This window comes from Falco punctatus (assembly GCF_963210335.1).
Source record: "Falco punctatus genome assembly, chromosome: Z".
In the NCBI taxonomy this organism is placed as follows: domain Eukaryota; kingdom Metazoa; phylum Chordata; class Aves; order Falconiformes; family Falconidae; genus Falco; species Falco punctatus.
This window is the reverse complement of record NC_137586.1, coordinates 53,530,493-53,557,052: the sequence shown is the minus strand read 5'-3', so window position 1 is coordinate 53,557,052 and position 26,560 is coordinate 53,530,493. Positions and strand designations below refer to the sequence as shown.

Here is a 26,560-nt window from a genome sequence, read left to right as displayed (position 1 = left end):
AGTAGAATACAATACAATACAATAATTTCAGTTGGAAGGGACCTATAACCATCATCTAGGCCAACTGCAGATGCTGGGCTAGTAGCTGTAATTAACTAAATTCAGCTAAGTTACTCAGCTGACTAAATAATAGTGAACTATTAAAGTTCTTATATGAACTAAAGGTCTCTTAAATGACACTTCTTCAAAGTCAAAATTACTCTTTAAAAAGTTCACATATTTATCTTGTACAAGAAAGGAATTGGATGCTTTTTATTTTCCAGCTAGGAAGCATTGACAAGGGATACCACACCTGGCATGATTTAGGAGGAGTCGAAGTTACTGGCCAAGAGACAAGCGACACATGCATGGTGCTTCAAGTGACACTGGCCTATTTATCACACAGTCACTCTATGAAGAAAGATGGAGAGCGACTGCTTCAGCCCAGCATCCAAATGCTCCCACCAGACAGATGATGCTTGCTACCAGGGACATAATGGAAACAGTTTGAGCACAGCTCTATGTGCGCTGAAATCACTCACTTCTGACCCAACCATAAAAAGCTCAAGACACCCAAGAGCTAAACTTATCATACCATATGGCCCTGCTCCTTGCAGCTTCCCTGTCTCCTGTAATTTACATTTTCAGTAACATGCAAATGCCTGAAATAAAACCCCATGTACCAGTGCCTTTACCACCTTGCCTAGTTTTTTTCTCCTTCTCTCCTCTATCATGTTGCCATTTCTGTTCATTTTCACAGAAACACCAGGTTTACAAAAACAACATCTAAGAGTGATAATAAATGTGAGCCAAAACTCCAACTCCATCCACAATTGCTGTACTGATAAAAACCAAATGTGTTTGTTATAAACACACATGCCTGGCCAGCTTCTACTTTGCCTGCAGCTTGCTTTTACTCTTGACACAGGATTCAAAGTTTTAACAGAGTGCTCAGGAAAACAAACAAGAACTACCTTCCCTTGCAGTCCCACTGCAGCCTGGGGTGCACTCACAGCTGGAGCATCAGCCTCGGGTGCTGCTGGCTCGCTCGCTGAGAGCCAGGGTGTTGGCAGGGCACCTGCAGACCTGCTCATGTACCTTGAAACTTGGGAGGATAGATAACAATGCCGTACATCAGTGAGTAGGGCTGGTCTGGTGTGTCCCCAGAACTTGACAGCAAAGACTGGTATAAGGAAAGCCTTGGGGCTGCAGGAGGAGAGACACTATTCTGTTCTTTCTCTTGAGCCACCAGGCTCCTCTTGGGGGGCATATGAACAGCTGAACTATCAACAACATCATCAGAATTGTTTCAGACACTTGTCTCCATACCTAGTCAGGGCCACATCTGCCTTTTCCCTTCATAGCTTGTGACCTGCTCTTGCCTGATGTTGGAAGAGATTTTAAGTGATGTCTTTGTAAAGACCACTTTGTTTTGCCCCCATCTGCCTTTTCTGGTCTTTGCTCTTTGAAGTTCAATTGGTATGAAAGAAAGAAAATTGAAGGATCCTTTCTAAACTCTGCAGTAAGGAAGGCTTTTCACATCCAGAAGTCAAATGACCAATTTTCCAGTGCATAAAGCAGTGCAGGATGGATACAAGTGGAAGAGGGATGTCCCTACATATCAAATTTGCAGCAGGAGGGTGTGACGGATTATGCATTTTGCTGTCAGTTCCCATGGCTGAGTAGTTCTGGGCTGTTCGGTGAGCTTTGAATCCAAAACTTCCACAAATCAAAACCACAGGCCTACCATGGCCATGCCAAAGCCCCAAGCCCAGCAGATTCATTGAACTCTTACAAAGATTAGCTGTTAGACAGTCATAAAATCCTCACAGCACAAATTGCAATTAGTACAAGCAAATGAGACCTCTTTATCATCAAGCATCTGTTTGCAGTCTATTTTAATCATGGTACATTCGGGTTTCTAAAGAATGGAAATTGAGGGCACAGCTATGTGCTTTGAATTTAAGAACAGACACCAACTGATGCCTGCTGGGCATGAACATGCTGGCAACCTTCTGTATCAGAGAGGGAGAAGAAACCCAATACAAATGGGATTAGCAAGGAGAGAAGTGAGGTATTTCTCTGCAAGCAAAACTGAAACCATTGTGCATTCGTTGGAAGGAGGACAGAAAAAGTCTTGGGGCTTAACTCCTTTCCTCATACCAATAGGTTTAAGACATGATAGACACCTGGAAAACTTGACTTCTCCTCTTACTCTAAACAAGAAGCATTTCCATAGGGAGAGAGCTGCCTCACATTGGTGATAGGGTGACAGAATATGGTGCACTCATTTTAAAGAGAGTACCTGACATTCTGTAAAGATATATGCTGGATTATCTTGGCAGCTTGTTCCTGTAGCCATAGCCTAGATTGCACTGTGCCTCCTACCTCCCACCCCTCAGAAAGCAGCGAACCTGCCCTGTCAGTAAAGCCTAGACCCAGCTGCACAGCCTAACAAAGCCAAACCCCTGAAGACAGGGTAGCTTTTCTCGTGGTTGAAATCCATGTAGAAACAAACAGTCCCTGACTACCCCAAATCCAGTCTTGATCTAAAGACCACATGCATGAAAGAACTCGTATCCAGCAGGAGATTGATCTGGTGGGTAATTATCTTAATTATGTTTTGCAGGGGCAAGCATTACATTTTGAAGAGACTGGTAAGAACGCAGAATCACTTCAGGCAGCCATGGTAAGAGAAATCTGCCTGCACTTCTGATAACAGCTGTCTTGCAGAAGCCCCCATCAGTGAGGACTGTTTGGCAACAGGCATAAGCAATGGGAAGAAAAGTCAAGTCATCCTGTTGGGAAGGCAGTCCTGTGAAACCTCACCAGACATGGGGCTTGAGTGTCTCCTATGGATTGAGGTGTTCCAGTAATGCCCAGACTGGCCTGAAGTGCTCTTGCTTTTTCACCAGTATTGTGAGTGACATACAGACAATGTTATTCTGTGGTGCTGCAATTCACAGCTAGACTGACCACTTGTAGAAGTCTTTCCCCTCACTAAAGTCTTCCTAATACCTTTCTGGTTTGGACTTTAATAAGGGTCGAGCTGAAATGTCAGCCTTTCCCTGAGCAGAGATGTTAGTAGTCTCTTTTCCCACAGATCCAGTGATTCAGCTGAAAAATACCCCCGCAAAAGGAGGGTTTGACTGGCTTGTTAGTCAGTTATTGCAATTGCAGGAATGGGAGAAATGGCATGAGTGAGGAGTCAGGGAAGCATGGCTGGGAGCTGGGGCAAGCACTGACCTCTGAGACCTTGGATGGCTTTAGGGGAGTGTGAAGATACGGAAGGAGAAAGATGCAGCAGTATTGAGCTAAGGTTGAATTTCAGGGCATTGAGCAGGTGTAATGGGATAACACCAGATGTTGGAGAGAACAGCTTTCACATTGCCTGAACACCTGGCCTGTCCACATACATGTAGTGCTTATGAAGGCCCACGGTGCTTCAACAACATGTTGAGACCTTTATCAGAAGGGGTTTTCCACGTCTTTCCCTCTTCTTTCTTTGATAGATCACCTGGATACCTACAGATGTGTTTAGCAGAGGAGGCCACTGTCAGGCACAGAAGGGACTGATAAGCCATTTTTGCAAACATCAGGGTGTAACTGGGGATGGCCATGCAGCAGAGCCATCCCAGAGATGCTAGAAGATGGGAAGGCTGACTGGACATGCAGAGATCATGACTAATTTAATTTGAGGATAGTGCAGCCTAAACCTTGTTTCTCATTCTAATGACTGTGCCAACAGCCCTGTGTTATTATTAGCCTTGGAGTACAGTGGCAAGAAGCTCTTTGTAAACACTTTAGCAATGGAAAGCAAATCCCAAATGCTATAGCTCATTTAAAATCACGGGGTGGGGTTTGGGGGAGATGGGGGGTGGGAAGAAAGACTTAATTCAGCATACTGAAAATATGAAGTTAGCCAAAGTTATTACAGTAGCTTCATAAGAAGCTGTAAGTGGCATGTCTTTCTTTGTTCTTCCCTCCTGAATTTCTGTCAGCCCCACTAGATACCTTGTCACTTGCATCCCATTTTTGTCCTGCTAGGCTTTCTGTACTTTGTCCTCCAGAGAAGGGCGGTGAAACTAGTGAAGGGTCTGGAGCACAAGCCTTATGAGGAGCGGCTGAGGGAACTGGCGTTGTTCAGTCTGGAGAGAAGAAGACTCAGGGGGGACCCTATTGCTTTCTGCAACTGCCTGAAAGGGGATCATAGACAGGTGGGGTCGGTCTCTTCTCCTAGATAACAAGCAACAGCATAAGAGTAAATAGCCTCAAGTTACACTTGGGGAGGTTTAGATTGGATATTAGGAAAAGTTTCTTCACTGAAAGGGTGTTGAAGCATTGGAAGAGACTTCCCAGGGAGATGGTGGAATCACCATCCCTGGAGGTGTTTAAAAAAATGTGTAGATGTGGTGCTTAGGGATGTGTTTTAGTGACGGACTTGGCAGTCCTGTGTTAACGGTTGGACTTGATGATCTCAAAGGTCTTTTCCAGCCTCAATGGTTCTATGATTCTATGACTCTGATTCTATGAAATCAGGAGCTTGGTTACATCTGTGAGATGGAACAGGTAGAGTGTGGCATACACAGAATTCCCTTTGCATTTCTGTAGGCTTAGTCAGCACAATGGCAGGAGTTACAATGTGACAGTGATGACTACATGTGGGCTGGTGTAGAGATTGTTAAAGGAGGAAGTAAAAGGTTGTCCTCTTACAGAAAAATATTTTCTTCTTGTTATAAGTGAGGCATATTAAGAATCAGAAAAGATCCATAATGACAATCTAGTCTGACCAGCGTAACTGTTTGCTCCTGAAGCAGTTTCATCCTTCAAAATCTTGTCTACAACAGTAACAAGTGTCCCTGGGCAGTTCACACTAACAGCCCTATCAGCACAACTGGGCTTTACAGAAGCAAGGACTCACTCCTACAGGCAGCCAGCAGCCCACAACACTTAGCTATGCATGAATAAAGGGAGCCAGGGAAAAGAAAGGGAGGGAGAGGTGTTTCTCTCCCTGAGCTACAATCCATACCTATATAAAAAGTTCCAGAACATGTCCCATTTTACTTCACGAAATACAACCTGCTGCTTTATGAGCTGTTAAATTCAATAGCTTGCTTGCTTTCCTCTTGTGCTCACACTACCTGCTGGCCCCTGACTATTTGCTATTTGGACAACTTCTGGATGCTCTTAGTGCATCTCACAACTTTTTTGATTTTTTCTGCTCTTTTTGAAAGATGTTTTGCACCTTTCAGCTGGGTAAGCTAGAGTTAAAAATTACTGTATCTAAGCAGGAGATCAGCTGCTGGCTTGCAAGCAGTTAGATTGTAACCTCAGCCACACTGTTCTCCTGGCTTTTCTCAAACCTGATCCTTTGGAAACTGTCACATCCAAGTTATGTTTAATCAGACCGTACCTGCCTAGTGCAAAAGAAGAAAAAGAGCTGCAGCAGCCACAACAGAAAGAGCCTGTAAACTATGGTGTCTTCTGACCTTTCAAAGTTCTTCTTCCTCATACAAGTACGAACTTGATGTGAAAATGCTACAGCATGAGCAGAGGTCTCCTTTTTTTGAATTCTTCCTTTACAAAACTGTGAAGAGTTGTAGAGGATACTTTGGACTGAGGTGACATAATTATAATGTTTAATTATTTCAGAGCTGAGGAATACTGCACAGAAATTATGTTTGTATCATAAAAAGAAAGCGTAATTTTATAATTCAGGACAATAATGTGGTGAAAACATTGCATTTTTAAAAAGAAAAACGTAACCATAAATGACTTGGCCATTCCAAACAAGAAAAGTAGTTTGGGGTTGGACTAGATGATCTTTACAGGTCCCTTGCAACCCAAAGCATTCTATAAAACTACCCTTGTTGGATATACTGAGCAATTTTAAATTCCTGCTCTAGTGCTCCCAGGACAAGCACTTCTGTAAAGATTTCACCAGATGCTTACTGATGATGTTGGGATTTCATAAGATGTGAACATCACTCAGAGGACATGACACAAGTTCTCATAAATTACTTGCATAAATAATGCATAACCAGTTAAACTTTTGCAGTTCAACCAGTAAAATACTTCATATGAACCTAATTACTGTGGAATGGGAACAGTTATTACATGCTGAGCTGTAATACTGACATAAACTAAAAAAACACCTAAATAAGAGGTATTTGAAATGTACTTCTTAACTCACTAAGTTGCAATAATTCCTTTGTAATTTCTAGATAAGGAGAAGTCAGAGTGCTGAGGAATTCCGATGTCAAATTGCTGCATACTAGCTTTTTCTTGCTGACTGCTGGGATGAACTCTCCAGATATAAAGTCATTCTGCACACTGAGACCAGAGAAGAAATAAGTGCCTGTAACAGCAGTTTGAGGTACTGTTGAAGGCAATGAAAAGGGAGACCTTAGAGCTGGCCAGAAGTATACAAGGTCTTAGGAAGATATGCAGGCAGCAAAACATGGCCCAAACTTTTGGCACTTTTGCATGAGGCATCATTCTCCCTTTTCAGTTCCTCTGCAAGTAGTGGCTACCAGGTGTCCACACAAGGCACTCAATGTCACATGCTTTTTAATTTGTAAGACATGCTTGTTACTCCACTAAATGACTACTAACTTACTCTCTCATCCTTGGTTTTGCTGTTCACAATGAAGATGTCTATGAACAGGGACTGTTTGGGTTTGCCATGTGAAAGGCAGATGTGAAGTGACCAGCACCATTACTCCTGGCTCTTGCTCTTTCCCATATAAACCCCTTTGCATTTCTTCCCCTGTGAGTCATGGAAGGAGAGAAAGCAGCATTTTCCCTCATGTCCACCAATTTCTTAGCTGAGGAGAAAGTCTGTTGCATAATGTGCCCTAGCAGACCTGGACATAGATGCTTTATTTGCAGCCCTGAGGATCCTTCAAGCAAACCTACCTGTCGATTCCCACAGCTTGCGTTTTCACAGTACATTGATAATAAACTTGCACATTTCTGTTATGACAGTACTGAACAGTTCCAACTTTATCTTGATCACTGACTTCATGCTAGGCTAAGAGTTAAACCTACTCACCTGTTTCCTCAGCACCGTTATTTATGGCAATATTAAGGCTCCAAGCACACCTAGCTCAACGTGGTTCTCCTACAAATTGCATTAAAAAGTCAGGTTTCCTGAGTCACTGTGAATCGGTATGATCAAAATATATTACTCATCAGCAACTGGACACTTGAAGGGCTTAACTCAGCTAAAACAAGGATGGAGGAGTTCAAAAAAAGAAGCTAGACCAAGTGATAGCCTGAATAGAGAATCAGAGAATTGTTTAGGTTGGAAAAGACCATTAAGATTATTGAGTCCAGCCATTAACCTAATATGACCCAAGGTCTTCCAAATCTTATGTCTCAGAGTGATCAGTCCTAGGTATTTCTCAGGTAATTTTCTGCTTACTGCAGGTTGGTTGTCTGTTAGATTATCTCATCCTGATACAGACTAGAATAACACCAGAAGAACAGCATCTAATAATCTTCACAGAATTTTCATCATAATTAATAATCATCTGTCTAGGTATTCTTGTAATTCATACAATTTGCTAACGCTACTTTGAATTTAACTAAACCCTTCAAAATCTTTCAATAGTAGTGGATTCTACAGTCTAATTGCATGTTGTGAAACTGCTATCTTTAATTTCTACCACTGCCTATGAATTCTTCTATTTTAAGGAAAAAGTGTCTATTTCTTCAAGTTTAGTTTACTCCATTTTGTATTTTCTACTATGCCCTTTTTGTCCTGGTCACAAAAGAAGCAGCCAGATGCAAAACTACTGACTTAAAAACTACAATAATCTGGTTTCTGCACAAAGCTGGAAAAGCCAAAGGGTGCTTTAACTTGATCTAAACAACAGGTGCTTTTGTAAACCTCTGCGGTTTATGCTGTTTTCCTACATCCCAGCCAGTTCCTGAGCATTCATACTCTGCATGGTTAACTGCCTGCTGAGGACCAATTTTTCCCTGACTGAACACCTGAATGAAATCACTGGATAATGCTCACTTATACTGGCTGAAGACCTGATTTATAGCATTTTATCTCCATGAGATTTTCACAAAATTCAGGTGAAGGCAAATTCTCCTTCTGTCTTCATTGCTTTTCACACCCTGCTCTCGAATCTAACCCTTTATTTTAGTTTAGCTAAATTCTGAGTGAGAGTGTCCCCATCAGTCTTTAATTCTGTGTAATAAATGCAGTTCAAAAATTAATTCAGATACTATTGACCTAGTATCCTCATGTAAACAGGCTTCAGAATATCTATGAAATACATCTGTGAAATACAAGCTATAATATGTTAAAAACAACAACAAGAAAAAGCAATTGTTGCATGTTTTTGTCTTTTAAATTCATCACCTGGAGGCAGTCACTAAAAAAATATTATCCCACAACCCTGAATATTTCACAGCTTTAACACCTTGATTTAAAGACCAACTTCTGCTTTTTCTGAACCTCATGAGTGCCCCTTCCCTGTACCCCCATCCTGAGCAACAGACACAGACTTCTTGCTGGGGCTCACCCTACACTGGCATTGACACTGCTGAGACTCTCCTGACATGCCAGTCTCCCACTGAGCACTGGCATGTGCTCTTGTCTGATTTCTGCCATCACCTCTTCCTGTCCCCCTCACGTGGAGAAGCAAACTTTTTTCTGTGTTGTTTTAGTTTTGTAGATGGGGACCCTGAGGGCCATAACCTGGCGCTGGCATGCGTTATCATCTCAGAAGGAGGTCAACAACATTATGCCCCTGTCCTGTCACAAATTCACTCCCAAGTTGTTCAGGTTCATAAAATCCTATGTGCATGAGGAGCTGATAACTGCAAACAAGTGGTGTCCAGCTATCCCAACATCCTTAAAAGTTGCTCCACATGACGACAGACAGACCCTCTCTCTCCATGGTTGCTGGTTTTCTGCTTCTTGCAGATCTCAGCACCAAAATTTGTGCCAAAGTGACATTTCTGTAGCAGCTCCTATTAACTGGAACAAAACCAATCATTTGAAATTGGCAGCTGTGATGGAATGAAATGCTTCCACAGAAGACACTGCACAATTATTTCTGGCTAATGTTAAAATTGTGGGCAGGATGCTCCTGTGGAAGATTTTCCATCCAATTTGTATTGTGACAGACGTGATTAGGATGCTGACAAAATCCAGGCATCACGGTGTGTATGTCAGAGCATAGAAAGGATAAGGATTTAACTTTTGTAATAACAAAGTCAACTGGCAGCAGTGGTGTTAGTGATATAGATTCGCTTTCTGAATGTTCTCTATGAACTCTGCCAGTAGAACTGGTGGCCATCAGCAGACTGCAGAAACAATTTGGAATGTCTCAGGGAGTCAGCTAGTTTGCTTTTCAATGAATGGCCACTAAAAAAACCTAGTAATATCATAGATAGCAAGAAAAAACAGAAAACATTTTATATTCAATTATAATCATTAATCTTGCTGACATTATACTTATCCCCAAACCCACTAAAATGAATAGCAGCCACCTAAGCAGTCTCAGTGGATTCTGAACAGGAATTTTAAGAACTAAAATGCAACAGCCAAGAAACCTAGAATGTAGCACGATAGCTTGAAATTTCTTGCTTCTGTTTCAGATACGAACAGTGACAAATGTGTCAGAAAATCAGTCTGTTTTTGACATCTGTGTCAGTTGGTATTACCTCCTCCTACAGACCCTGCCTCAGGTAATACTTAGGAGCTCAGTATGCACAACAGAAATTTATAATGAGCTCTCGGTTCTGATTTTCATCACTACATAAAAGACAAAGATATTCAGAACTAAAAATCTGGTGTCCCTCAAAACCAAATGGGAGCCTAGGGTTTGAAAACACACAATAAAAGAGCAATGGATGTGATACCACAACTCATTACAGTAATGCAACAGTACTTTATTCCCACTGAAAGAGCCCAGAACTTTACCACAATGTCACATCAGAGTCACTGGCATTTAGCCCTTGGAGAATATCTACTTTGTTTCTAAACCCTGGTGCAAATTTAGCTGGATTGACAGCCCCAGGACCTGACCCATTCAATTTAGCTACACAACAGGAACAATGCTGTCAGAGTGAGATGCCTCTAGCTCTGATCCCCAGGACATCTGTGAAAGGACAGCTTTGTTCTTCTGTCCTTGAGAAAGTTCACTCAGTCTCAGTCTTACGGGGAGCAAGATGTCTTTCCCTGTTTAAGATTGCCAGCTCAGCTTCCAGCCCTTTTTTCCTAAAATCTAGCTACTTTGTGTATATAGCAGGCTTCATTTTAATTTGATACACAAAATTCCATCACGTTTTTCTCCTGTCCACTGCAGACTACCAGAAAACGGCATTTACCTAGTGGTTTTGGAAGAGACAGCTTATTTCCAAAGTTGAAGGAGACATCTTATTTCCAAAGAGGGAGGATATTTTCAGCAGCTTAGGTGCTAGACCAAGTATCAAGCTATATGTACCTCAATACACAGGACCTTGCCACTGATTTTACCACAGATAATAGAAGTAAAAGATGATGTTGTCAGGAAGAGCCCTCTGGAGGTTATGGAGTCCAATCCCTGCTCAAATCATGACTTCCAGGTTCAATCAGCTTGCTCCAAGCTTTGTTCAGTGAAGTTTTGAGTATGTCCAAGAATGGGGATTGTAAAACCTCTCTCAGCCCCTATTCCAGTACTGCCCCACACTCAGAGGGACATTTCTACATAGTTACAGGGCTTAGATCCCTTCCTTTTTCTCACCCTTTAATCTGTCCACCTAGATAATCTCCTCCTATTTGTACAAGGCTTTGTCATTCAAAGCACACCATCTTTAATAACAATAACAACAACAACAATAATTATAGTAATGCAGTCCTAACAACATTTTGAGATGCTGTTGGGAATCTCCAAGGATTGCATGACTACAATAATTTCAACATTAAACTGTGGAGGTCTGGTTTCTGACCAGGAGAGGGGAAGAGGCTACATACAAATGGATGCGGCAGGAGAGAGGAAGATGTGTTGGATGAACATTATGAATAGCCTTGCCCAATAGCTTACCTGCTTGATATTACTATGCTGTTGCTTTTCTTGCCTGAATTTTCCCATGAAAAAACATAGTGTAACCTCAAACTGTTCTTCCTAGATAGGAAGCACAGTGGACATTAACAAAATCAATCAAGGTTCAAAGCTGGGTTTGAGATCTAATCATAATCCATCTTGAATTTTTATTAACTGCTCTAACAACTTGAAGAAGAAAAGAAAAAAAGGCAAAAATAGAGTGCTGCTCTAGACAAATACAGGATTGATGACTAGGTGAGCTAAAAGAAAGATATTATATTGTATTGTATTTCACAGAGGTAAGACCCTCGAAAGCGCTTTGCAGCACATCCTCTCCCAAACCATGGGGCTGTACATGTCTGAGGCTTTTGCTTTTTTCTGTTGCTGTATTTCTTTTCCTCTAGGACCTGGTAAGACATAAGCCCTGTGTTGCAGTTCAGATCCACTCATTGACTGCTAAAGGTATCCTATCACAAACCAAACATCAGCCTGAATTCCCCTGGTGTTCAGCTTCCTATCTTTGAGAGATTTCAAAATGTTTTAAAATCACTTAAACCTGGCACAAATAGAGTCCTAGGTCCCTCAACTGCATGTGGCAATTTCACAGTAAGTCTTCTTGTTGATCTCAAGGCCCATGTCCACATGCTTACTGACACACAGAAGTGCTCACGAGATCGATACAGCTGCCTAAACAGCTGGTTTGATGCACTGCCCTGGATAGCAACTCTTCCAAGCAACAGTTTACAGAAGAGATCATGAGACTGCACAAACTGTGGGACTTAAGCAAACCATCAGAAAATTAAAAGGGGGAAGAAATACAGTATGACTTACTCAAGTATTTGAGGCAAAGAAGTATGGTAAGAATAAACAACCAATTCTTTGCTTGAGTCACAGACCAGTGAGACATTGGTCTGTGCTGTAGATTTTCCATTGTTCACTGTGCAGCACAAAATCAGATTATAGCATTGTATGTGATAACATTATTACAGTTACATTTACAGTTTGTGAGCATGATTTTAACAAATATATTCAATTATATTAATTAAAACCTGCATCTTCATATATATACCAAAGATACAGTGTTTAATAGACACGTGGAAAATATTAAACTATGCTGAGACCAATGCAGCTAGAAAAACCAGAGTTAATCCAATCACAGTGCACTGCTTTATATTACATGAATGAGGTGCTACAAATCATACAGCTCTGGTGGTCAGTCTTCAATAAGTGGCAGACAGAATCTGCTTGCTCAGCTCCTGCCAGAGGGTATCATTTGTCCTACTGTCTTTGAAGTGGAGGGTGAATGGAGACTTTTTCCAGATCTCAGGCCAGACACTTTAGCTAAAAAAACAGCTCACTGAGACATTTTCAGCCCTCAGACTGCTGTTCCAGAGACCCAGAAGTGCTTTCTCTGGGTCTTTTCACTGCCATCTCTTTTCCCTTCTGATATCCTCTGTTTGCTGTCACCTCTTTGCAGCTCCTCCAGCCCACTCACTTGCCTACTTCTCCTTTAAACCACTCTCTCCTTCCTCAGCTACCTTCTCTGTAATGCTGGGCCAAAGCTTGTTGGTCCCAGGAGAGTCAGCAAGAGGAAAATGTAGGGCAAGGAGTACCTTTTAGGACCACTGAGGAGCAGGTATAATTTTTAATTTGCTCTGTGTAATGAATTTCCCTCCCCCCCTCCTACAACCCCATAAAAAGTCTCTCTCCCCAACACACGTATTGGAGGAAGTGGTCACTGGGGACTGGGACCACGAGTGTTGGATAACACTGTGTGCATGCATAGTGAGAAAGAGGTTTTTATACCTTGATCTTATTATACAAGAGCAAGGACTCATCTTCCCCCTCCAGGTGCTCAGGGAGCACCAGAGAATCTAAGTGATAGCAGCTAAATTACCCCAAAACTGAAAGCAAGGTCTCTTCAGCTGTCCTAGAACCCAAATCTGAAACTGGCAGCTCTTCTCCCAAGCTGGGAAAGTAACAATTCAATTAAAAGACTTTTCTGTGCATGGCTTCCAACCTCTTCTCCTCTAGTCAGCTGAAGTATCTTAAGTATCTCCTTCCTTGGAAGCCAGTTTTTTCTGAACAGCATGCAGCTCCAGAAGCCTGTTTGGCTGGTAAAATGCCCTGGCACTGGCCCTCACACATCAGGATCTAATGCTTTTAGTGAGGCATCAAAAACTTGCAGGGTGCTCCAACCAGAGGGGGCTAGGCATGACAAATCTACCTTCTCCCTCTTCTAGAAGTCCTCTGCAGAGTTCTTGCGTGTTTTACATGCACATAAAACAATACCATATCAAGGAATTTCCCAATTGCAAATTGACTCACTGTTGGAACTGTTGTTGATGTCCGTCTGTGTTGGTGCCAGGCTGTATTGAATTGGCCCTTCAGAGGTGGCCCTTCCTGACAGTAAACAGGAGAAGAGAAGGGAGGAAGGGAAGGGGAAAAGAAAGGGAAGAAAAGGGAATATTTAGATAAGTTCACTGAACAGATATGCAGACACCCTCCACATTGTTGTATTCTTTAACACAACTTTTTCCTGTAGATTCCTCCCCCCTTCAACACACACACACTCACATGCATACAAACACATCTCCCAGCAGAAATCTGGAGAAGTTGGTTGCCTTGAGTCTTGCCAAGGAGTCCCGTTTCTTTGCCTGTGTGTTAGCCCACTGGAAATGCCTTGTACTGGGGTCATTAAAGAAGACAGAGGGTGCACAAGCTGCAGAACTAGTGATGCCATCACAACAGGTATGTGCAGGACTCCACTGGCAGATCAGATCCTTGAAGATCAGGCTGTCAAGCCTGATCTGAGTTAATCTTTCAGCATTTCTTTAAGGACAGATGCATATGATAGGACCCGAATGTTAAACATAAGCATAACAACCCGGTTGTCCTGTTTATTAACAGACATCAGATGCAGCAGAAAAAATAGCTAGGTAGCACTTCTCATTATGAAAAACTTTTCCCTCAGAAAAGTGTGATCAAGATCCTCTTTGATATTAAGGGTATGTTTGACTCGGGTCAGCAAAACCTGTGTTATTAACCTGACATGTCTCCTTAGCAAACTGCACCTGTGAATTTGCTGTGGAGGGAATAGTCTCTGCAGCAGAAGGTGCAAAGGTACAGGCATCAGACTGCTCTGATGTTTTTTGTTCCAGACATCCTGCTCTGTAAATAAGGCACCAGACACGGAGTGACAGCATCTGAGCCTGAAAGCACTTAAGTTCACGTATTTTAACAGTTGAGGTCATGCTCACTACATTTCCAGTCTAGTTCACTTTTTGGTCTTACCGCCTTCTTATTTGCATAATGTCTCGGTCTCAAAGTAAGCTCAAATGACTTCCCTTTACCTACAGTGTTGATGGAGGACACTCAGGTACGTCCTGTACTGTGAACAACCCAGGGAATCTGAAAGGTTCATGGAGCTTTCAATAAAAATAGTTTCTGTCCTGCTGCTGCAATGAAACAATGAATCCATGAGCACCATGGGTACGTGGCCATGTAAACAGCAGGAGATTTTACCAGTGAGGAGCAAAGGAGCCTGGCATCAGTCCTTTTGTCCAAAGTCTCAGCCTGACTACTAATGCAACAGTGAGTGAGACTAAATATCATTCTACAAATAAGCTTTCTCTTTACTGAGCTCTTTTTTCTCTTTAAACAATCTTCCTTCCTGACTTGTGCTCACAGAATCTGACTGGGCCAAACATACCATTTAATAATGAAGATGGATGATAAAATATCATTCGCATTAGCTATAGGATTTTTCAGAGACATGCACAATTAATTCTTCAGTTGAGAAAGCAGTGAAATGCACACATGAGCATCGCACCATCTAGAAATGCTCATGTTATTAACTGAAGAGCAGTTAATGCTAATTTATTGCTGACAGATGCTTTCACCCATTCATAGGAATGCAGAAGAATACCACTGAAGTAATACACTTTGTATTAATTGTAAGTGCAAAGGCTGAGGAGAAATTTCACTTTTATAGTCTCTACCTTGCAGCAGAATCAGCTAAAGTAAGATGTAGGGCTACCGTTCCAAACCCTGACAGAGTACAAAGTTTTAAGGTACTGCCCTTGAGTTATTTTGACTGAAGAATCCAGTCTCTTCAAGGCTTTTGTATGTTTATTTGTACTTACATCTGCTTGCAACAACTTTTCACTAAAAATCAGCAGTAGTCCAAGCACTTTCAGACTCTTTAGAATTACCTAAGAGAACAGGTAATTTTGTCATGAGTGCTCGTTCTCTTGCTGTTTCACATATAACAGAAGCACAGAGATTTTCCCACTGAGAGGGAAGTGAGGTGAATGATGCATTGGCCTATTGTTTTTTTTGAAGACTGCACTATATTCAGAACTACTCTTTATTTAGTGCTATTTTCTTTGCTTTTCCAAAACAGCCTCCTCGAATCTACTAAAAAGCATCATGCTACTTTCCTAGGCTTTCACTTGCTTCCTGATTATCAAGAAACCACTTCTAAGGCATGATTTATAAAGATTTTCCAGCCTCTATTCATGCTATTCCTCACTTTTGTTTGCACAATAGCTTTGCTTTCTCTAATTGCATATTGGTTTAGTACTCATCCATCACAATTTATTTTCCATATCCTTTGCCTGCATTGCCTTTGCTTCCTTACTGAGGTTATTTTAACTGTCCAACATTTTTTAACAAGTCACTACTGCTTTTATTACGTCTTTATTTTTTGAAACTTTTCTTTACATGTCAAACCTGAAACATCTCAAATGCAAGGCTTGCAGAAGCCTCTTTGTCCAAATGTAGGTTAACACATTTTGCCACCCTATCTTTCTGTGCATATCTTGGAGGATTGCATCTTCAAAGGGAGAAATAAGAAACCAGGTGTTTTTTAAGGCGTAAACACATACCCTATCTTTTCAGTGCTTCTGGAAAATACTTACTTCTAGTCAATTGTCTGCTCTTTTGAGTTTGTAAATCTTTTTGTCTTTGTTTGGGGGAAACTACAAACTATTTCACAAGCACTGAAGCAATACTACATACTAAAGCATTTTTGTGGGCCTACAAAAACACTTTCAATTAAAATTGGATTTATAATTTTGGCAATTTCCACTACTACCTTTCTTTTAACATTTGTCTTATTTACAGCTTCAGTTCCTTGGAATAAATGAAAATCAGAGAGCCACAGCTCAATATAAACAATGAAAAATTCAGATGAAAAAGAACAGTAGCTTTTGTGGTTGTGCATAAAAACCTGAAAATTTGATCCCTTCCTGCTCAAAATCCAAAATATTAAAGCCATTAAACTTATATTTCTTTACGATAGGTAATGATTTTCAAGGTAGGGTTAAGAAGGCAGGGTTAAAAGGCACCGTACTGCTGTCTTCAGCAGCCTCATGAGAGGGGAGAGCAAAGATGGAGACAGACTCTTCCCAGAGATGCACAGAGAAAGGGTGAAAGGCGGCAGGCACAAGATGCAAGACAGGGCACTCTCATGAGATCTGAGGAATAATTTTTTTCCCCAAAGAGGAAGGTCCCTATTACAGCAAGGTCTCAGGGATATCATGGGTTCTCCATTCTTGGAGCTATTCAAAACGTAAGTGCTCATAGTATGGACCAGCCTGATCTAGTTGGATTAGTGTTGAGGAGAGGGAAGCAGAAGCAACCTCCAGAGGTCCTTCCAACCTGCATAATTTTGTCATTTGTGAAACAGGCATTTAGTAATCCTAAATTTCAGAATTTACACCTCACACATTTGAGAGAGTAATTGCTAACAGGTGCTGTGGTGCCTTCAAGAGAGATACTTCCCTCTGGCTAATAAAAACCCCAACAAACTATTGGTCATCCATTACCTTCTCTTCATGTAAAGTGACCTCTGTAATTCAGCCAGAGGTAGCTGGAGTGAATAGTGTGTGCAGAATACCAACCTGATAACATTCTATGGTGGAATGACTGGCTGAGTAGGCAAAAGAGGTGAATGTTGTCTACCTTGACCTCAGCAAGGCTTTTGACACTGTCTCCAGCAACATTTTTACAAGTAAGCTCAGGCAGTGTGGGTTGGGTGGTGGACAGTGAGGTGGATTGGGAACTGGCTGAATGGCAGAGCTCAGAGGGTTGGGACCCGCAGTGCAGAGTCCAGCTGGGGGCCTGTAGCTTGGGGTGTTCCCCAGGGGTCAGTGCTGGGTCCGGTTTGGCTCACCTTACTCATCAGTGACCTGGATGAAGGGACCGAGTGTACCCTCAGCAAGTTTGCTGGTGGTGTCTCCTTTGGAGACATTAAAAACCTGTCTGGACATGACAGTGTGCAACCTGCTTTAGGTGAACCCGCTTTAGCAGAGGGTTGGACAAGATCCCTTCCAACCCTGACCATTCTGTGAAATTCTGTGAAATGCAAGATAGAATCACAGAGGAATCAAAGCAGCAGAAAAGATGCTGTGTTGGCAGACAAATGCCAAGAAAAAGGACATATACAGATATTGTAGTCCCTAAAAACTCTTTCAGGAAATAGCCTTCTAGCTGAGAAATGAAGAAGCACTTCTTAAATTTTAAAAAGACAGAAGCACAGTTTGCACAGTCCTAGATAAGTGTTAATCTGGCCTCTGAAAATCAGCAAATTGCTGGGTACTCTGGAAATATACATCCAGCATATGAAAGCTTCCTCAGCCCTCTTTGACAACAGGCCAGAATTCAGTGCTTTAACTTAAGCCTCACAAATTCATACCATGGTCAAGAAACTGCAGTCAAGGAAATAACCTGTTGCAAGCAGCAAGAAGTTCCCTTCAGAGCACAAACAAAGCCCCACGGGAACAAACACCACCAGCTGATTTCTTCTTTAAGAAGAAAGTTTTCTCTTTTTTTTCTGCACGTCAGATGAAAGCAAATGATTCTCAACAATTGTCCCAGCATTCCCAATGGAGTGATGCACCCGTGTCTGAGAAGAGACAGTGACCCCCAATACTCAAAGCCCATAGTGGGGAGCATTTCACTGGCGGGTTGGAGAAGCAAACCCCTCCACCGCACTACAGTTTCACGGGCAAGGAGCCTTCAGCATTAACAACTCCAGCCATCTCCAGCCAGAAGGGCTGGTGCTGCAACCTCAGCTCTTCCTTTGAAGTCTTGGTAAGCAACAGGCATGAAAGCCCTTCTAAAGTGCGTTGGTTATGGGTTGGTTGTTTTTTAGTGTCTGATATTTGTCTGAAGGGCCAGAATATGCTCTCAAATTAGAAAGCACAGTCCTGATGTTTCAGGAAAACACTATTATTATTTCAATAACCTAAATAGACCTTGACTTACCTAAGATTTGTAAAAATCAGACAGATTTGTTTCCTATCAAATTCCACAATATTTTCTTCATTCTCACCCAAGCTGCTGTCATTCATTTTAAAAAACCAGATCCATCCTTTCATATGCATCCACACCAATTTCTTGCAGACCTCACAGTTTTAAAATAGGTATGAGGAATACAGACTCAACATATGAACAACCTGGCCAGACACAGACAGAGAGAACTAAGGACAGCCTAAAACAGCAAACAGCTCTGTAGTTGAAACAATCACCTGTATTGAGACTGAAAAGACAGACCCTGGTTTACCTGATGTAGACCCAAGAATTCTAATCTGGACTTTTGACATTTTTGCTTGCTGCCCTAATTACAGACTGTTGGATATTTTGGTGTGGACTGTGTTCGGTTGCCTACAAGAGCTGCAGAAGGAAAACCTTCTGCTGCTTGCTTTTTACTTAGAATAAAACAGACCCAGATTTCAGCCCATGACCTGCCCAATGCTGAGCTGCAGGAATCCTAATCACTGACTTCCCTTCAGCTGTGGGACAAATTTCTCAAACCTTGAAAGGGCTGTTCCTCCCCAAGGAAGAAAAAGTCTCAGTTTTTCCCAGGAAACAGGATTCTTGTTTTCCAGCTTGCTTCAGGTTTTAACCTCAACTGAAAACCAGCAGTTTTCCTCTTGCAACACAAGCACTGATGTAACGCCCTCTTTTCCATTGCCTGAGCTGCCACTTTCACTCAGAGGACAAGCCACATCTTCTCTTGGCAGATGTTATCAATTTCCATAACCTCATCTCACTTCCTTTGAAATTATTATCATTCATCATCCAGTAGCATCTAGAAGCCCTGGATATGAAGGTCCCACTCTGAGTTTTATCATGATATCAGAGAGTGAGTTCAAAAAAGACTGCCTTTTTTTTTTTCTCATTTAATGCAGTGCCTAACAGAATGGAATTTCAGCTTTTTAACCTGAGGCTGTTAGTAACAAGCCATATATAAATAATAAAATCCTGGTATATGCAGATGTCCACAGCTGGGAAGAGAAAACTGCCTAAGGACTTAGCATTTGTCTGCAGGATGAGTTTTAAAAGGTTAGTATGCTGTTTCAGGGAATATTTTAGTAATGCTACAGGTTGCCTATTTTCACAAATAGATCAAGACAGACTGTATATAAATAAAGCAATCTATAGCTGCTTCATCCAGACACAACCAGCTCCGGGAGTTAAAAGTCTGAGATGGTTTTGTTCTGCACTAAATGAAATTCCTGCACATAGCATGCTAGCTCTCCACTAGCATGGATTGCACCCCCTTGCCAATGAGCCTTTGTCCCTCCCTGCTGATTGTGGTGGCAGATGCTACCTGTGCATCCCATTAACACTGCAAGAGAAGTCTTGATGACAGCTTGATGTTGACAGACTGCAAGTCTCAGCTGAGGAGCTAACATAGCTGTAGAGAGGAAAAACTGATTCTTCTCTGCTCTACTTCATAACTCCACAGCGTATGAAAGTTTTCTGAAAGGATCTTTAACTGGGCTAAGTGCCCCTCTTGGTGCAGTGTTTACAAAAACTGAAGTCATTAGGTGTTTCTGAAGTAAATTATCACTAAATCAGGCTTTTAAAAAAATAGTCACAATATACTGCTTTTAACAGCACCACTTTTCACACAGAAAATACCCATACTGGAAATTTAGTTCAGAACAAATTTTAACGGGGTCTCAAGTTATTATCAGAAATCAAAATTTCAAAAACTTGCACTGTCTGTTCAAAGTTCTTAGTCCAAGTACTACAAGTTTTCCTGCTGGTCCAGCAAAGCAGTGTGACTTCTACAACACCTCCTAACAGCATATATCCAGTCCATGTCCCAGTGGCTTTATGCACAATGAACTGTTAAGGGCTAGGACCATCATCTAGACAAGGGATTATGAAGATAGGTGGGAGTGGTGGGTAACGCTTGCAACCTGCTTTACTGACAGGAACAACCCAGGTGATTGTGAAAGGGCTTAGCAGAGTGACCTCACTGAGAACTCTTATCTAGCTCTGTGGAGCCCTACACTCCCCTTTCAATCTCTATCAATAAAATCCTTCATAGCCTAAAGGTAGTTTTAATCGTAGTACAGGAATTTCTTCTTACAAAAAAGCAGTTTACTCACTGCAGCACCCTCAGTGCAGATGTCCTTTTAATATCAGAAAATATTTGAAAAGCAATGAAACAGAGTGGCTCAGCACACACTTAAGGCCACACAGACACAATTCTTGTATTTCCTAAAACTGGACACTCCATTTTTCCACCCTAATAATCTTCTTTTAACATGGTTTATGTATGTAATAATAATTCCCTGACTCTATAGCAATACTTCTACATGACCACATACCTCCCCAGTATGTCTTCAGGAGCAGCAGGGAGCACAGCTGTATCTAAAACTGATGTGAGTAGTGTTGATATATCCAGCATTATCAATACAGGAACCATGTGACAATAAAAAATCCAGAATGATTGACTCAAATGTCCAACAACTTCAAGGCAGCTGCTGACAGAAACCAATGCCAATGTCCTGGCTTTCTCTATAAACACTCTCCAACTCTCCAGAACTGGATTTTGCATGATTTTGTTCTTTAAAGTGGCACTAGATGGAGTATTATTGTGCATTGTTGAAAACCAGAAATAAAAAAGAAATGTCAAAGTAGTGGAAATGGGGTCAGCTTCGCCTTCTTTTTATGTGCATTTAATCTGGAGGGAACGTGTGCGCAGTCTAGTAATCCTGTATGCTGTGAAAAACTTCTGGATAGACCTAAGGAAAAGAATTCTCAGCAAAAGCTTTCTTCCTGGTATGAACTCAAAACAGGCAGAAACCTTCTGGCCTGTGACATTTCTATGAGCCATCTTTATGGAGATGCGTGCACTCTAGCAAATGCCAGGCTAAAGAAAGTAAAGCAGCTAAGGAAGTATATGATCTAGGTCTATGAAAACATAAGTGACACAGAGAAAATGAGCAGGCATCATTTTTTCACCATTGCTTCTCATCCAAGAATAAAGGAGCAATAAACACAGCAGATTCAAATCAAAAGGTTATGCTTATTCATGCAACAGCTAGTTTAGATTTGGAAATCCTAACTGCAAAGCACTGTCAATCTAAAAAAAAAAAAAAAAAAAAATAATTAAAAAAATTAAAACTGAAGGCTCCAGAACCAACCAAACAAATTCAAAGAATAAAGTCTTTGATGGACTTCTAAGCATAAATACCCCATCTCTGGTCCGGAGTCCTACAACCACTACTTTCCAAAAATCTGGGCAATGCTCAATGAAGCAACACTATGTCCTTGCCCTGTTTTTGTAATTTCTTTGTACAGGAATGACGTTTAGGGAACAGGACATTTGGTTAAAAGACATTGATCTGAACTGTTATGGCTGTTTTTATGTGACATGCACTCCATACTGCTCCTTGGTGTGATGTCTTTCAGGATCAGGCCAACTACACTTAGTCATTTCAGAGAAGAAAGAAGTGTAAGAAATGGAAATTTATAGGCAGTCACCTGTTTTGGCATGAGTATTCTTCTGAGGAACCTGGCTTCAAGGTATCCACTGTTGATAGCCGTATCTTACCTTTGTTATTACTTGGGGAACGGACACAAACTCCAGAACAGAGAGTGTGTGATCACCAGGGCCTGTGAGTAAGGAAGACAGCATCTCCCAGCTGCCTGGAGAGCAGGCAGCAGCTTTCAGGAAGCTAAAAATAAACCCAGATTGTTGACATAGTTTGTTTGCTTCATGGTTGTGTGATGGAAAGACAAGACTGATCTGTTGTGTCATGAAAAAAATGGTCAGCAGGTCACAGTCATTCTGTTTAAAGACAAAAGGGCCAAGGTGGGGAAAAACAATCAAATAGTGGCAAAGAACACTTATGCAGTCACTATTGCATGTGAGAAAATGCATTTCTGTGAATTAATTTGCCATAACTTCTATTAAAACTCTAGGATAGATGGATACAGTTTTTCAAAGTAACCAGTGACTGCACTGACTGGGTGGTGGGAGAGTGACAGACTGGGTTATTTGGAGCTTGGTTTGCACACAGTGCTAAGACCACATACTCCAAAGATCCACCCAAGCTTTTTTAAAATCTAGCTATAAGCCTTCTTGAAAACAGAGAAACCTGAACTCACAGCCCACTTGAAAATGTGGCTTAGGCATTTTTTAACTTTTGCTTTCCTACAGATTCCTACATCCCAACCACCATCTGTTCTTTCAAAACAGCCGCTGCCTGTGTCCTCAGAAAAGCCACCGTCTGTCCCCTGATAATCCACCTGCCCCTTCTCTCCACATCCACAATTCCATTGCACTGAAGTGATTGTGGTAACTTCTGTTTATCTCCCTTCCCCTTTGGCTGTGCAGCCAACAGCCCATGTACATCCCCACTACAAACGAACCCTCCTCCAGTGAATATACTGGGTCAAAGCATAAGACTAATTTCTCAGCAAGTGCCCCAGCCTGAAAACAGGGAGAAGTCTTTGTGAAGGTGAGTCGTGATTGAGTTACATTCGGATGGTCTAAAGAAGACAACACTGTGGGTCAGCCTGATTGTATGCCTTTCTCCTCTGTTTAGCATGCAAACACCTTTCTTATGGCAGAGGTTTCTTAAATGTTTAATGAAAAGCATTGCTTTCAAACCACTCTTTAAGCTTTAACTACGAAATTGAAATCCAGTATACTCTCTGGATCTTTCTACACACATCCCTATAGACAATAAATTCCATTTTCCTCAATTAAGGAAGTCTGTAAGATTACACCTGTTATAGTAATGTATCAGATGGAAATAAAGAATTTAAAGTTATAAGACAATTTGGAGATGGAGACTTAAACCAAGTGATTTCTAGGGTAATGTTTTTGGATTACTATTTTTCCATCTGTCCATATCAGAAATTCACACTACATATGGCTGCCAAACTCTGCAGTACCAAGTATATTCTTCCTCACATACTTTCTTTCTTAGTCCTTTCTTATTTTTATGTGCCTCACATAATTTGCCTGCTGTGTTTACTTGCACATATAAACAGCAACATTTTTATCATTCAGCACAAATAAATCCAGTCTGTAAATTATTTAAAGATCAGATAAAACAGAACAACATATTCTAGCTTAATTGCTTCTTGCATGGTCAAATTAGGTTTCACTAGAAAACTAGAAAAAACCCTGTCTTTTCCACACAGGATATTGTAAAACAACACCAACTTACATACTTTTAAAAACCTTTGAAACATTCTTTGGGGGGGATTTTGCTCATTTTAATTGCAAAGCAGTGCTAAAAAGTTCACACTTTGCAGCTGAAAACCCTCTCAGAGCAGCTGTGCAGCTTGAGGAGGTTAGCTGAGCTTTTTAAGTATTGAAATGTAGAACTAAATACTGCAAAGTACATTTCTATCTGTAGTACTGACAGCCCAAAATACAACTCAAAGTGGGACAAAACTGCCTAAGAAAAGAAGATAACTCCAAAGCTGTGCATTTTCCTCCACTGCTATTGTGAGTTACATGCTGTTGAGTAGTTTGGTGAAACTATTTTTTGCCTGGTTGTGTTTTGGACGAGGCTCAAAGCAGCTGTACCTTGCACAGGGACCAGGCTACAGCAGCAGCCATTCAACCTGACCCATTTTGGTGGAGGCACTTCCAGACCAGTTTTATACAGCTGCTTAGTTTATTAAGAGTGGATCTGAGCAGCTACCATAATCAGAAAAATGGCAAACTACAACAACTAGCAATGGAAAAAACATTTTCATTATATATCAGTGGATGATCACGGCTGAGCTCCACTTACATCAGAATGACAACAAAAAGCTAAGTTGCTTTCAAACCGGGACGTATTCAAAGTCAATACACTAAATACACAGCCATCCTGTCTTGTGCAGCTCCATAAACCCTTCCTAACACAGAAGCAGAGAAACAGGGTAGCTTGGATGTTTTTCTCAGAAGTTTCTATAGCATGGGAATGTTTCTAAATGCCTTTAGACTAGTCAGAGTGTTTAACGTTGCTAGGTAAGCATGGATAAAGCATGGATTAGAGCTGACAGTCAGACTTAATATTTTTAATCAGAATTGGTATTATAAAAATAGCCCAGAAATCCACAAAAGAAGGATTACAGCATTTGAAATAACCCAAGATATTCCTTATGAAGTAGCATGTCATTCATTCTCTTTCACCTATACTGAAGTTGAGCTAATTTGAGCATGCCAAGATTATACATATTTTGCTCTGATACTTAATAGTTCCTATCAGAGGAACTGTTCACCGTTCACAAATGTTAATTAATTAAAGTCTAGAACTCTCTGAGAGATAAGAAGGCATCAGTATACCAGTTATCTCAAAGACCAAAAGCTTTAATCCAACTGATGCATGGAATGAGAAGAACATAGCCCAGAAGCTCATCTTCTTGATCCATTACACAGACACTCAATTTGCTGCTTCTTCCAGATTTGCCGACACATGGAGGTAAAAGTCTTGTTTCCTGGGATAACTCCAAGCTCTCACTAACACCTCCCTTCATCAGAGCCAAGCTCCTCTCACAGGCAACAGCAGAAGTTTTTTAGCTAATGGAATCAAGAGCTGTGTGAACATCCCCACATGGAAGCAGGTGAGTGGTTCAGTCTCATGAAGCATCCACAGAGGCAGAGCAGAAGCCAATGGGCAGATGCGGAAGGGCTTCTTAGCACTGACAGTAATTAGCTATGATTACTGGGGATGAGGTGGGGGGTGTGGCAAATTCATTGTCACTTGGAGTCAAAGTGAAACTTGCATGCCTTCCCAGCAGTCTTGCTCCCCATGCACCATTGGTTGCTGGCCTGAGTAAGGACAGAGTATAGTGCTGGATTTACTGAATAAAGCAAGAAGGCTGCATTACTGTGGGAACTGGATGTGATAATCATGTCCCCCTTTCTGGCTGCAGGCTGGATGCGTTTGAGACAGATGGTTCCAAAGAGCAGACAGGCATGTGAATTAACTTGTAAGCATGTTAATTATAGCTGGTCACTGCTGTGCACAAAGAAGCAGTTCATTTTAAAGGTTGAAATACCTAGCCTATTAAAGATTGAGTATCTCAGAGCTTCTGTGATGCAGCCATGGAGTAGTCTAAAATAACTCCTCCTGATCCCAAAGCTCAAATCTTCCCATGCATGAAAAGCAAGGCACTACTGTCACTTTCCTGCTTGATTTTTTGTCTTAGGATAACACAGGGTTCACTTCACTATCTAAGTTACAATGCCTTCCAGGATAAAGGCAGATCCAGACTGAACAGACTCCTTTGCCTCTGCAATATTCCCTTGCCCTATAACTCTACATGTCTCTTCTCTGGATGAAGGAAGCAAAGGAAGACCTTTTCCTACACATGCCTTGTCCCCAATAGTAAGGTAAAATACAACCTGCACCTGACAGCATCTGGCTGCTGTAAGGCAGGAAAGCTTTGCCTTTTTCTTGGTCAGAATCTGGTTTCATTGCAAGCAGCAGGTAATCGCTGTCATGTAGGTAAATGCATTTTCTGAACAGCCTTTGGCTTGCAGAGTTAGTAGAAATGGCCATTTCAGTAACTTCTCTAACTCAGATACTAGTATTTAGTAACATCTAGACCATCTCTTAACTTTTCTTCTTGCCTGAATGAAAAATAACCAAATCTATAGCTATCTCCAAGCTTTAAGTAGCCTTAAAAATACAGTTAATACTCTTATTTCTTGGTAATGCACACAGAAAATTCTGAACACTGGTATTTGCATTACTAGCTTCAGTTTTAACATCTTTGCCTTATATATAAAAAGATCAAAAGGTTTTAGGAACAGGACGTGTGACAGAGGTTAACCACATTCATTTCCAATATCTGAACAGGCAAGCATTAATCAACAGTTAATCTTTTTGGGAATATCTGAGTCTGAACAGTTGTGTACATTGTTATGACAGTTGTGTGTGTGAATTGTTCTGAGGGTATGAACAACTCCACCCCCTTACCCCCACCCCTCCAAACCAGGACATGTAAAATAAGCAGAAAGAATTACGAAAGAGGACAAATGTTCTGCTTCTCTCTTATATGGGCAAGGATGAACAGTTTATTCCCCAACAAGATCTAAATGTGTTCCTAGGGTTTAATAAGATGATCTATGAAGGGATACAGTCATCTTTAGCGGAGAAGACACAACAGAGCTGGTGACTAGCTAAATGGACATAGACTGATATATCTGACTGAAGGAATGAGAGTTACATCACACAAGGGTTTCCTAGCTAGATAAGCCATGGCTACTTAGG

The 26,560-nt window shown here is 41.3% G+C and overlaps 1 protein-coding gene across 1 annotated transcript in view; it reads right to left on the bottom strand.

Moving 5' to 3' along the window:
* The window catches only part of NRG1 (neuregulin 1), a 501,573-nt gene that overhangs the window by 313,360 nt on the left and 161,653 nt on the right, over positions 1–26,560 (bottom strand). The window contains exon 2 of the mRNA XM_080372046.1: positions 13,356–13,430. Within this exon, the coding sequence (XP_080228172.1) occupies positions 13,356–13,430 (75 nt within the window). The remainder of the gene's footprint in view (positions 1–13,355; positions 13,431–26,560) is intronic.